The sequence below is a fragment of the Megalops cyprinoides genome, chromosome 1, assembly GCF_013368585.1.
Source record: "Megalops cyprinoides isolate fMegCyp1 chromosome 1, fMegCyp1.pri, whole genome shotgun sequence".
NCBI classification, from domain to species: Eukaryota; Metazoa; Chordata; class Actinopteri; order Elopiformes; family Megalopidae; genus Megalops; species Megalops cyprinoides.
Window position 1 is genome coordinate 36,680,911 of NC_050583.1, and position 14,595 is coordinate 36,695,505.

Genomic DNA, 14,595 nt, shown 5'->3' on the forward strand with positions numbered 1-14,595 from the left:
GTGAAGCACAGAAGACCTCAGAAGAAGACCCCTGAGATTACATCTAATGCAAAGACAAGAGTGATAGTTACTAGTTAGTGAAGTACTGTGACTTACCTCATCACAATGTTTTAGTAGATAATTTTGTGTCTTGTTGTTTTTTCTTTGCATTAACAAGGGGAAAGCTTTGCCCTGGAGTAGTAATTGGATTACATTTGCCTGATTCTTTTCATTCTGATCCAATAGCAGCTCAGGGTTAAAGTCTTAGGGGGCTATGCTTCCACAGCTCTTAGAGATTAAGGATGTGTTTGTTGAAAAGGGAACCAAATAAAATTAATTGAATAAAAGGCAGACAGATTCTAACAATACAAATTCCCAAACAACTAATTTGGTGTATTGGTGAGTGATGGTGTATATAGCGATTGTTCTATTTCTTTCTGTGCATTAACATTTTAATCCTATACATTTACGAGTTATGTGCCAAAAAATGATATGGCTTATGAAAGTGTGCAACTGGCACTGGCCTAATCAGAGGCATAGAAGGAAATGCTGGTAGTGTTCTACTGCAGCATTACAGTAATTAAATGGCCAACAGATGGCAGTAATGTCATAATGAGAAAAATGTCTTGCAACATGAGTGACAGATTCAGTTGTTCAGTGTTTTGATTGTGGGATAATTCTTACACAGAGTGCCACCCTGTCATCACTGATACTACACTGTAAAGTTATCATATCTCCAGGACATGCAAAATCACCGTTTCTATCGCGCTACCAGTGTATTTCTGCACACTTAACATTTTTTCTGTTTCTGTGTTCATGGAGGGATTAAATAAACGTTCATCCTCTTGCGACATTTTAATAAATTGCTCATCGCGGGCGTGTATTTTTGGCTTGCCTTTTTCCATCTGTTGCATTTTATCAATGCATTTTATCTCTTGCTGCTGTTTGCTGTTTGAGCACCACAGGAAACACTTGCTTCTACAGCAGTTTTTTTGCAACCACATTACATCATTGAATTGTAATTTTTCATGAAAAGTTGCATTTCATTGGTTGTTGTTAGCCCCTTAGTGCCAATGGAAACCAACACTGGACAGGAATATGCAAAAAAAATATCAAGATACCATCATAAGGTGCTTGCAGTTGTTGTCAGTGTTAGGACCTGGTACACTGCATGATCCAAGGTGTTAACCTGACGTGCTACATGATCTAAGGTTAAGATGAGGTTTGATTTCAGTGTGCACACACCAGCTTTCACAAACAAAAGTGGAAAACGTAGCCACTGGGAAGCGTAGCTGAAAGAGCATTGCTGTACTAGGCTTTGCTGTGTTTACCACTGGTTCTGCTGATTTACTGATTATGGAGTCGGCAAGAAATGAGCAGTGAGGTGTATACCCAGATGCAAACCAGCTGTCTGGGTTTTGTAGAAACGCAGCATGTGATGCTTGTGAAAGAGGTGTGAATGAACACAGAGATGTAGTCACACTGTAGGGCCATGCATACAGAGACTAAGTTGTGTTAAAATGGAACAAAAATAATGAAACGGAAATTGTCTTTGATGCATTTTATGGCTTTTTGGTGATACAATTACTGCTCTCTGATCCTTCATTTTTTTGAATGTCCTAAATGCTACCAGTGTACAGTGTTTTTAATTGATATGAAAAAGGACATGCAGGGATGCATGCAATCTGGGAAAATTGTTACAGCAATTTTCAGCCAATTATATACAGAGGCCCCCATATGTATTCATACTTTTGGTTAAACTGGAACAAAAGTCATGGTATAATAGAGATAATGAACAGGTTGGATCATTCTGCTTACATCTTTTAATACTGAATGGCTGAGTATTGAGATCAGTATAACTGAAGATTTGTAATTTGAACTGAAGAAAGCAGTCCACAGGCATGAACCAGGTCTAACCTAGAGCAAATCCCTCTGAGAGGTGCCAGAGTCTCCTGAGACAATACAGGGAGTGACTTGTCAGTGTGTTCCATGCCAGAGGGGGATTCACTAATGATAACTACAGGAGCATGAGTGAATAGATTTCCAAAGCATTCGGAATAAGCTGCAGTTGTGTGATTGCACATGCAGGGAGGGCGGCAAGTTGCAGTAGCCTTGGCATGAGAGAATCAAGCCCTGGTGGGTGGGTTGAATAGGTTGTGAGGAATGAGCACATTCTTCTGATGTTTTGATGTAGAGTAGCTCAGTACTGACTTACAACAGCAGCGATGGTGACCGAGCTGAGGAAAGACAGACCTGCCCATCAGTGAAGTGTATTTCACAGTATTGGTAGAGTTTCAGACAAGACAACTATCTGAGAGGCTGCCATTGGCACAGTCATCAGCTCTGCTCATGTTACAATTTTAAGGGAGGCAGCCCTGATTTGTATTTGAGAATGTAAAAATGTTTCATTAATAAAAATACTTAAAAGCTTAAAAAATAGAGGTTTGCTTATTTTCCCTTTTTAAATTATGTATCATTCAACACGTCTCAGCAATAGTCTGTAAAAATCAAGCATGTGGTTATGTTCTTTATTCTGGCAATGTATTAATTTGAGCTATAAGTAGTTTTTGATTATAACACATTCCTTGCTATTATTGTCGTGAAAACATTTCCAAGATGATTATCAATGAAACAGTTGGAGTTTTCGACTGCTTGATTGCACGGTTCGGATGGCTGGTAATACTGACTCAGACATACGCTCCTTTTCTCGCTCTTAGGAGCCCGCGAATGATATCATCCACCCACTGGTGTAAACTGCAACTGCAGCACTGTGGTCTCTAAAGCGACTTCATTCCCTCAAGCACATAGTGCTGATATCTGCTGGGCGACAGGCCTCCTCTCTCAGCCCGCAGTCCCCTTTACATCTGCGCTTGTGGGAAACACGCTGCCTGTATACCGCTGTAGAAAAGAGACAGTGTGACAGTAAACTAGACAGTCCAGGCATCTTTTTCACCTCGCTTTTTTTCAGACTCTGTCTCTTCTCTTTTCCGCTTGAAGGAATATAAACGATCACTTCCTTCTGTTGGTTTGGTTTCCTGTTTAGGGAGAAAGCGGGTGAGGTACAGATGCTGATACAGATACTTAGTACTTAACAGCAACACTGTCGCTTCACAAAGCACGGGAGTGGACTGGAGTGTCCTCAGTTGCACAGTGCTATATGTGCAAGCTTACTGACCAACAGTGTCACTATCCAAGCCAATACTCCTCTAACGATTCTGTTTGCTTGTGTAACTTGGAAAACCCTTTCTCACATACAGTAATAACAGGAATCATTTCATGTGTCAGACTTTTTTGATGTCTGATGTACATAAGGTGATGAAATGATTACTTGTGCTTTGTCAAATAGGCCAGCGCTTACATTACAGTTATTATCCCGGGGATAATGGGGGTGAAATGCACAAGACAATGCATTTATCATGTAATTTGCATTCAGTGTTACTCATACTCATAGTGTTTTAGATACAACACTTTGGGTAGTGAAGGAAGGGAGTGGACAGGGTGCTTTGAGAAGATGTGAAAAGTCGGTGAGATATTATGAGTTTCAGATTCTTCAGCCTGAGAAACGAAGAAGAGAGTTGTGGGTGGAGAAACAGAAGTAGAGAGAGAAAGACAGGGTAGGTGATGAGAAAGTAGCTGAGAAGGTGAGGGGGAGGGAGGTGAGCTCAACGACAGAGCAAGAACTGAAACAGAAGAAAAAGATAAGCTTTAAAATGCTGAGAGGAAAAAGCATTAAAAAAAAAACAAACCGTAATGGTGACAGAAAATTAGCATAAATCTAGAGTGAGGCTGAGAATCATACAACAGGACCAGAGAACAATATTTAGGGTAGATGCTAGGCCAGGCCACAAAACATACTGAGAAACTAATAAAGAAAAAAGAAGAAACAACAAACCAGACATTTCTCATTTAGAATAAAAAAAACAAAAAAGAAAAGGAATAGGTAGAAGACATTACAAGCAAAAAAATCAAAGACAAAGACTGAGAAAAGAAGGAAAGGTGTAGTGTTCAAAATGGCGGAACCCAGAATATGAAGGTTTGTTCACATGATGTGAAACAGTTTGAAGTCTTTTGCCAACACTTGATGGGATATCTTGAACAAGCTCCAATTCAAAGGACAACTAACATCATCTGTTGCTGTAGCCCCTTCAGGAGAGGTGAGTTATGTGACATTCCGTAATGACTTCAACAAATTAATTTCCATCTATTTATTATCATCTCCATATCTGATATCCTTTCGCACTTACTTCATGTCAAAATCCACAAATAGCCTATATATTATAAAAATGTACAAATTTGGAGAAAGTAATTGAAGAAAATACAAAAGGTTTTTTTCAGTGACTTTACTGGATTTGTGTTACTAATACCACTACCCTCACAGTGTATCCAGAAATTTTGTGTATGAACAATAGCAACCCTCTCGCTCAATCTGACAGTTAATGATAATTTGCTGTGGTGTCGAATGAATTTATGTTTTAGCCATATTTATGTCACTATAAGCATTTGTGATGTCACACTTGTGTTACAGATATCTTAGTTGTTGGGTGACATTAGGCATCAAAACCTCACAGAGCAAATTATTTTTGCACAGCACCATCCTTCCCTTTCTATTGCACATCTCTCTGTGTGACTCCAATGCCTGTTCTCTGTCGTAGCACAGCTTGGTTGCAATGCATGTGTGCAACAAGTGCATATAATATTGAGTTGACTTGTCACTTTCAAATGGTTGCATAGTGTGCACTGAATGCAATACCGCCTCTGGCTGACAAGGAACAGTACCTGTTTGATCAAACAGACTTCATAACAACTGTGTTAAATGGAAGAGTTTTTCCCAGCGTAATGAGATATGTTATATATGCTGACCTCTTAACCACAAAAACATGCTCTGCATATTCAGACAAGCTGTTTAGTAACCTGCTTATATATACAGAATAGCATATATGTTTTGCAAAGAACATATCAGGCATGTGGGGTAAATATGTAGTCTGTGTAGTTCAAATATAGCTTAAAACGCTCTATGCCTCAACAAAAGAAGGTGGACATTATATACCTCCATCTGTATTGTGCATAAGTGGATGTCATTGTACATTGATAATACATACGTCCACTGACAGTGAAATCTGAATGAAATCTGAATGGTCCACTGGCGTAAGAGTACAGTGTTGTTCAGTGTGCAAGTTATGCAGCATGTTTAGGTTCTTACAGGAGTTTAAAGTGTGAACGGTGTCAGATATATTCAGTGCAGAATACAGGAAATCCACTTCCTGCCAATTAACAACTGAATTGAACCGCAGAGAGAGAAAGAGAGCGAAAGAGATTCCTCTATTTCATACATCCATCGTAGAGGGAACTACTAACTAATAATGGGACTTCTTTAGTAGCCCAATCTGACACGAATGATAGAAACATTCTGAATAAGGGCATCTGATTAATGGCACAATAATAATGACAACTGGTATAATCTCTGTGTCAGTGGTCCTGACTAAACAAGGTAAGCACATTTTGTATTAAGAAGTATTTGCCATAGTATCAATATTTAAAAATAATTAATAATTTTCCCATACATATTTTCCAGCAAATAAGGTGGAGTCGTGTGAATTGTGGTCATTGAACCCAACTTTCGGTGCAGTTTGACTCCTCTGACTCTTCTGTGTTCTTCAATAATTGAGTGTTGCTTGCTGGGGTCACTGGGTTTTGATGTGATGCATTGTCCTCAAGAATGATAGAGAAGTCACTTGCATCTTTGGTGTTAAGGTGAAAGATTCTTGTGGCCTCCTAGCTGATTGATGTGTGCTTTTCTGAATCACCTCTAGGCTGACCAAGTGAGAAAGTGGTGTAAGAAGAAAACTTTGCTGAAGTACTTTATCTGACAGTCCTATTAAGCAGGTGATGTGTCAAAATTCATTATGATAAGTTCTCATGACATGGTGAATGAATTTGTTGTGACGCCATAATCATGTGATATTTCACACAGTTTCAACAAGATGATGATGAACGTCTTCCTGTCCCCATTTCCTTTTGTCTGTAGTCATGGAAACAACGGTATTGGACTCCATGTTGGTGGTAGCTCTCCTTGTTGTGCCTGTGGTTGTCCTGGCTGGACTGTGTATGAGCTGCAGAAAACCCCCTCACAGTAAGAGAAGGAGGGGAGGGGTCATATGGGAGGAAGACAGAATATACTTGTCTCCTTCTGAAAAAAAAAGCCTAAAAAGCCAAAGTGTTAGGCAAAGTCACTAAGACTTCTTAGACTAAGACTTCTAAAACTGGATTATATTATATGGATTTTTATGTGGATTATATGTGGGCAGCAGGGGTGTATAGATGGAGAAATGGAAGGACCAAGGGTGGGGGTGGCTATGAGAATGTTTTGCCTTTGACACACTTATGAACAATATATGGTATAGAAACAAACTTAATACTTTTTTCCTCCTCAGCCTCTATACAGCAGAAATATGAGGACTATGATGAAACTCGTCCGTAAGTTTCTCATTGCCTATATCAACATCATTGTACTTGGTGACTAAATACAAAGTATGTGCTTCTGATTTACACTCATGCAGTATCCAGTAAGTCTTTATTATTCTGAAATATTTTGAGATGACACCCCTCTTCTTCCTCTTAGTGACCCAGTAGCACTGGGGGGATTTCGTATTGTGAGAACTACAGGTAATTATGCACTTATTATTATTAATGTTATTCTCTTGTCATTACATGCATATCATTCGATACATTTTCAGAATAGAACAACTTAATCAGGTAGACACACAATGCTTCAGAGAGCACATTTTTGAGAAGAAATGTAAAAAAAAATAAAAAAGAATTTTGACTGTTATGGATAAAATGGAAAATTATGCCCTCACGCATATATAAAGTAATCAAGTGAAACTTTAGGAAAGTGGTGGGATAGTAAAAATAACAAAGTAATTACATTTTAACACCCAGAACACAATCACATTAGATGTAGTTAATTAAAATTCTCTAACTGTAAGATAAAGAAAGAAAGCCACATGTCTTCTAATAGGAAAGGGTTTAGCGTATGTAGACATTGGTCTGATGCATAATGTCACGGCATGTAGAAAAGACCAGGGAAAAGGTACCACCTCTGCAAGTGATAACCTCAGTCATCTATTTCCACCTTTTCCATACATGAAAAAATTATTAGGCCATGAAAAAATGAAGAGTGTTAAGGGATGAATTTTAGGCTTCAGCTGTGATCTTTTCTGTACACCCAGCCTGAACAGAGCAACACCTTAGTGGTGCCTCTGCTTTCTAGGACATAGTCATTGGAGTTAATTATATCGTTAATGTTTGTGCAATCAGTGTTAATTACATAATCATTGTTGATATTGTTAGTGTTAGCTGTGGAAATCATTAATAAAACAAACTTTTTTTTTATTGTCTAACCCCTTTTGAACTGTGTATTACAGACAGTGCAAGTGATGTACAACATATATGGTTACTTTAGAAAAATGTTGATGGTAAATTAGATGAAGAGATATAAGTGTACTTATGTTTAGAATCTGTCCTTGTGACTGAAATTGACAATATGTCATCGTATGGTTCTGGCAGGCCCAGCGGTCCCTGTCTCCACCATTCACATGAATACAAGTGGGGGCTCTGGATACTCCTCCCATCTTCTGTCTGCCTCGTAGGTCTCTCCCGCTCACACCACAATGCAGATTTACACTATATACATGCTTCAGTAATAACCGCATTTGTCATTACTGCAGTGCCACACACATTGGGACATATGCAATAGCTAAACAATTCAATTTCCAGCAGGCAACTGGGCACCCCAGACTTCTGTTGGAAGAAGTGAGACAAGCATCAATACCACACCATAGAATTATCTTTTGTGTCATATCATGGAAAAGGAATAGAACAAATCTTACTTGTGCAGCTAGCCAAAGATCTCTAAGCACTTTGCACTGAAAAACATGTATCGTAAAAATAATAATATGACTAAACTATTACTTGATCATTAAATGTGATCTTAATATAACCTGCACTATACACTGTGGTACTATATATGCACTATACATGTTTTAGAGAGAAAATTAGAGTAATGGGCACAAAATGCTGTTTCATCATGGATTTTCTATCTCTCCCTCTCTCTGACCTTCAGGTCTCCCATTCAGCCGCAAAGTCGCCCCTCTTCCTTTTCTCCTACTGAAGATGGTGAGCTCCTGCTATTTCTTTCCCCTCAGTTCAATCTAGCAGTCCCTCAGTTCACTGTAGTGGTCCATTAGTTCACTTTAGTGGTGCTTCAGTTCACTGTAGTGGTCCCTTAGTTCACTTTAGTGGTGCTTCAGTTCACTATAGTGGTCCCTTAGTTCACTTTAGTGGTGCTTCAGTTCACTGTAGTGGTCCCTTAGTTCACTTTAGTGGTCCTTCAACTCACTGTAGGGATGCCTTAGTTGACTTTAGTGGTCCTTCAACTCACTGTAGGGATGCCTTAGTTCACTTTAGTGGTCCTTCAGTTCACTGTAGTGGTCCCTTCGTTCACTTTAGTGGTGTTTCAATTCATTGTAGTGGTGCCTTAGTTCACCTCAGTGGTGCTTCAATCCATTGTAGTGGTGCCTTAGTTCACTTTAGTGGTCCTTCAGTTCACTGTAGTGGTCCCTTAGTTCACTTTAGTGGTGTTTCAATTCATTGTAGTGGTGCCTTAGTTCACCTCAGTGGTGCTTCAATCCATTGTAGTAGTGACTTAGTTCACCTCAGTGGTGCTTCAATCCATTGTAGTGGTGCCTTAGTTCACTTTAGTGATCCTTCAGTTCATTGTAGTGGTGCCTTAGTTCACTTTAGTGGTCCTTCAGTTCATTGTAGTGGTGCCTTAGTTCACTTTAGTGGTCCTTCAGTTCATTGTAGCAGTGCCTTAGTTCACTTCAGTGGTGTTTCAGCTCAGGCAGAGATAAGAGCAGAGCATAAACCTGTGACTAAATGGGAAAATTATGGAGAAAACCAGCACAAGAAGACGGTAAACAGAGGAGAGTCGGGAAGGCAGTAGAAGCTGGAGCTGAAGAGCACAATACAATAAAGTTGTTTTGCAGTTTGTTTGAAAGGCCTTAAGGAAAGGGGTCAGTGAAAACAAAGACTTACCAGACAGTGTGTCCAAGAATACTCTTTTGATCTGCGACAAGTACTTTAATTACTGTATATTCAACAAAATCATCTCATAATCAGTGTGACTAAGGAGATGAAAAACAATAGATTTGTTATTATGAACGTTTAAAGATTGCCTTTTTAAAACTCTGTAAGTCAAGTTACTAGTATTAACTGCTGTTTTCCTGCTCTCCTTCTGCATGCAAAGGCATCGGACTGCATGTAAATGACCTAATTATGGTGTAATCTTAAATCTTACGTCAATGTTTAAGAGTTCAATAGCAAATTGCCACTAAATAAACCACCTGAGAAAAACAATTGCGAGCCTCCAGTAAATATAGTTCAGCATGTAGCCTAACATATTCAGCAGATTAAAGACTACTTGAGTAGTTAACCAGTACACAGCCTGACACCATGTAAATTCCACCAAGGCACAAGTAAATTGGCTGAGATAATAAATTATAGTTCAAACCAAGAAGCTAACGTGTCCTACTTCCTTCCGAGCTCTCATCACAATCAAGAAGTAGCAGCTTCTTATGATCTTAAACAATTAGCCACATTCTGTTTTTAAACCATATGTGTCTGAAAAATAAAATTATAGTAACAGGGCCCCTTACCACAAAGATGCACTTCTTTCAGTATTGTCAAGGTACAAAGACATTGGCCCCCTGGTGGAAGTTAGGTGAAATGATCAAATGGCAATGGTTGTCATGCTCCAGGAAGTGTTCTTGGTATGGCTTTCTCGATGTATTATGTGATAGGAAAATGCAACTTCATGACCAAGGTCTGAATATATATCTATAATCTGAAAGAAAGACAAGTTGAAAGCTAGAGGTGATGAGGAGAACAGCAACTGTCAGTAATCTGTACCACATACTTTAGTGTGTTTAAAAAAAGATCTTCACCTTGTGATGTATTTGCACAGACCTCTAAAGGGCGTTTCACTGGCCCGCCACTATGTGTGTGTGAGTGTGTGTGTGTGTGTGTGTGTGTGTGTGTGTGTGCGCGCACGCGCATGTGTGTGTGTGTGTGTACGTGTTATGCAATATTGCTGCTTTAAATAATCTTTTTGAAAGAGGTAAATACAGAATAAATACAGTTAATGTACATGGCAATTGACATCTACAGATTAATTACAGGAGTTGCTATTTACCTCTTCCCTCTCAAATTTGACAACAGTGCAGTTCTTTTTGTTTAGTTCTTCTTAAACACAAAGACATTGCAGCTCCTTTAACTGTGCAGGTGCTTTAGAGTTATGCTAATTAATTTCTATGTTAATTACAGGAAGTATTCCCAGCTATGAGAACCAGGAACCTCCGCAAGGTAATCCTTGTAATGGTACATGTAATGTAATCCTTGTTACTGTATTACTGACAGGAGCAGAATTGTTACCAAAGTGGTAAGAAAGAACGAAAGAAAATAAAGAGTAAAACACATTTTTGTGACTCACAGAGTTAGAGTACAAATATGGGCACTAGTATAGTGAGTGACAAACGAGGAAACAAACGAGAGAAAACATGCTAAGCAGCACAATCTTGTCTTTAACACAAAGTTAAAAGTTTGTTCAACTGATTTTACCATAATAACATCTATATTGTTCAAGACGTCTAAAATAATTCATTTCATTTACTTCCGGACTAACACATTTTATAATGTACATAATTTAAAACATATCACTTGTTCAATTGAGATATTCAAAATTAATGAGAAACCAGATTGTAGTTTGCATTTAATTGTGTCAAATCAGAAGAAGTATCATTTTTCTTAACAAGAACTGTGGCAGGTACTGTGCAAAAAGGTGTTAGACAGAGGATGACTATCAAAGGAGTACCAAGTTAAAATGCATAGCAATGGAAGATACAGTCATAAGTGCAAGCATAATATCATGTACTGTAACAGGGACTAGCACATTGGACTGCGTGTTTTAGAGGTCAAAAGCTCTTCAATCTGTTTTACAACTGCAAGATGAAGTCTCTGTATATGAGTGAACGTGATGGACTTCCATTTTACCACAGGTGTCGATGACAAAGAAGACGATGACATAACAGGCTACATGTAAGTGTCTGTGTATCTATGCATTTTTGCATATAATTAGTAATATTTCACTATAGACACCATGACCTGATAAATGTTCCCCACAAAAGCACACAGGGACGCTCCTCATTCAGTTCAGAAAAAAGGTTTATCTAACTGGTTACTTGATATGGAACTTTATACAATTTTCATTTTAACACGAAGACTGTTAACATGTAGCTAACATCTACAGATCAGGCTGCACCTCCCCTCAGAGTCATTTCCCTGTGGAGGTCTGCCTCACACTTTGAAAACCTCTCATCTAAAACTCAAATTGACATGGAAAATGGACTGACAGGTGCCAGCCACACTGGTGGTAATTTGGTTTGGGTAATTAGGCTGCACAGTCCCAGATGATTCTGCACCTGCATTATCTCATTCATGTCATTCTGTCCATACGCCTGTCTGTCTTAAAGACAGGTGCTGCCAGACCCTCCTGTCATTGTGTCCATCTGTAGATCTCAGCAGAGTCTTCCCTCCATGCAAAGCTCTGGTAAGCACTAAAGAATGAAGCAGAGAGGACGAGATGTATTAAATAGCACAAGCACCAGTGGTAATAAGGTGTCTGCAGCAATAATCACATTATTGTTGCAGATATTATTAAATTAATTGCTTAATTTTGCCCTGTTTCCAGGTGCTGGTGATTATGTGAATGTGGATTCTGGTAGGTTTGTTTAACTGAGAATCATACACAGTGTCACAGGGAGTAGTTTGTCATTTTTTTTTTTTTTTTGCAAAAATATTTTTATAGCATTGAAAAAATGTAATTATTATTATTACATTATTGTTAACAACATTAACTGTGAACAGTACAAAAACATTAGATATAGAAAAAGTTGGATTTAATTGAAAATATTTGTGTGTACATGTGTGTTTGTGCATTGACAGCGAGTGAGAAAAGCTATATCAATGTGAAGGATGAGTTCACCCATGGACTTCTACCAGGTCGGTTTTATCATTGTGTTTGACTGTACTGCTATTGCTATTGCCATTTTCCTAGATAGTACAGTGTTTTAGCATTGCAGTGAAATGATTGTAGTGGAAGTGAGATTGATATGGAAACGCTCTATGCCTCATATCATAATCTGATATCAAAGCATCCTACATTTTAATCCCGACAAACTGGAATCATTTTGTGATCTATACTTTTTTTGTAATATAATCACTTATATTGATGGATTGTTGTCACATTAATGATGTCATCATGATTCACCTGTTCTGCACTGCAGCATATCTGGTGTAGGTGGGGTTGTTTTATGATTTATACTGCTGTGCATGTTGTCGGCAGTAAAAAGGGATAGTAATGGGGCGAAAAGAGCATGTAAGTGTGTGTTTGCTTGGTGTGGTGAATGACACACTCTGCATGTGGTGTGCCACTGCCCCACAGGCTCCTCCCGTGAGAGCATGGACAGCGAGGAGGACAATGGCAGTTCTGATTACGTCAATGCCCCCCCGCGCAGAGGTTCTTTAGTACATTTACCCCTATTCGTTTAAAAAAATATCCTTGTGCAATGTGTCATTTTTATGAATGACACGATGTGTCATTTTTAACAACCAAATTAAGTTAAAAATGCCAAAATTATACAGTCCTGTTTAATGTTGCTCTCCTGCCAAGTGTTGGTAAACATTTTTTGGAGAAGAGACTAAATCATAAAGTGATGCAGCTGTCTTGTCAAGTAAGGCTGTGCTGATGTCATGTATTTCATAGTATAACTTGTAGTAGCTTCTGTAATGTGGATGAAATAGCACATGATTTTTCTAAAGTGTGTCATGTAACAAACTACTGTTTTACTGCACGTGTTAATATAAGCATTTCATATGTTTCGCTGCAAGACAGGTTCTCTCTGTGCTGTGGTTTGAACCCGGCTGAAAGGCTGAAAACCAGCATGCATTATTTGCTGTGATGTTGAGCCCTGAAAATGAGCCACAGGTGTAATTTTATAGATCATTTAAAAAGTCAGCAGGGCAAACAGATAAAATGGTGGATTTGTCAACTAGCACCATTTTCAGTGGAGCTTAGTTTAAAATGTAACACTCTTTCTGTTTCAGCTCACTAACTACCCAGCTCTTCTAATATGAAGAGAGGGTTTCAAGAGGAAAGGGGCCAGGAGAGGGGAGTGGTCATATAAGTAGGCCCTCTGTGGGTATAAAACAGACTGCACCACAACCATAACAATGTACATAGGAAAAATTCAGCTTCAGCACCTATGAAACAACCTGAAATAAAGAAACTGGTCATATTCGGCTGCACTCTGAGAAAGGAACTGAGAGAAAAACATTAAAAAGCTAACAGTAAAAATATTGATTAGTATCCTAGTGAATTGTAGCTGACGACTCCTGAGAATCTTTTTTCTGCATTGTTCATGTTCATTTACTTTACTGTTGTTCATTCCTTTTTCATTTTATTATATGCAATCAGTTAGGGTTACCAGCATTTTAGGTTTTTTGCTTGGTTTTCCTCCTCAGCACACACAGTGCAGTGTTTTGTTTTTATCTGTGTCTTTGCCATGCAACACACCTACTGTCAAAACAAATTTAGTTCTGTTTCGTTTTTATGAGGATGTGTTTCCGAATAATTTTGACAATATGATGATGTGGAAATAAAGGCCAAATCATAAATTATCGATTGTTATGTATGCTGAGTTCATAAATGTACCTCATGAAGCACACATATTCATTTCTATATACTGTATGCAGACACTAAAGACACTAGAGACAATATAGAACTAAAAGTCATATTGCTGGAGATGAGTGAGACAGCATATGTTCACATTGGCTTCATATATCTAATGTGAGGAAGCTGATCAGCAGACACTCTGACATCCCCTTTTAGCGAAGCCAAAAAGCAGGTGGAGGCTTGGATGCAGGACTGTATGGATTGCACACAGTAAATGAAAGTGACTTCACTGCTAGCTGAGTACTTTCTAACGGACCACTGTATGTAACTGTTGGAAGATGTCAGTACTTGACGTAAGATGAGTGGCAGTCAGCTGACTGCTGATGTGTCCTGGTGCCTATGAGCCTAGGGCACTTCCTGCACACAGTAGATTTGCACTAGCTAGCCTGGGCTAACTAAATTTAAATTATAATATAGTTATCACTTACAAATATGTCATTGACACCTACTTTTCAAAGTATAAAGTCAGGGAAGGCAATACATCTTCCATTGCTTTAATGAAGAAACATGGAAGTCATGCTTTGAATTTAATACTGCAACCAGTACATGTTAATTGTGTACACAAATTTTTTTCATATTTTGGAAAAATATTGTGTGTATCTTTTCTTCACAAGTCCCTCTAAGCATCTCAGAGGACAGAGATTCTGCTTGTGCTTTGCATCCATATCTTCCCTCGTTTCATGAAAATTCAAGAATCCCAAACTGATGAAAGGTTTACATTGGAAAAAATGCTCCAAATAAATCACTATGCCAAATGATGATTCCAA

General features: G+C 38.5%; 1 protein-coding gene across 1 annotated transcript; it reads left to right on the forward strand.

Moving 5' to 3' along the window:
- Nucleotides 1–4,091: 4,091 nt before the first annotated feature.
- LOC118783514 (linker for activation of T-cells family member 1-like) lies at nt 4,092–12,645 on the forward strand. The gene is made up of 13 exons (XM_036537464.1): nt 4,092–4,133; nt 5,790–5,862; nt 6,005–6,109; nt 6,411–6,453; nt 6,599–6,642; nt 7,546–7,624; nt 8,102–8,154; nt 10,363–10,401; nt 11,094–11,133; nt 11,568–11,644; nt 11,786–11,815; nt 12,040–12,096; nt 12,539–12,645. The coding sequence occupies exons 3-13, from the start codon at nt 6,007–6,009 to the stop codon at nt 12,643–12,645; spliced, it is 672 nt and encodes a 223-aa protein (XP_036393357.1). The 5' UTR covers nt 4,092–4,133; nt 5,790–5,862; nt 6,005–6,006.
- The last annotated feature ends 1,950 nt before the right edge of the window (nt 12,646–14,595 follow it).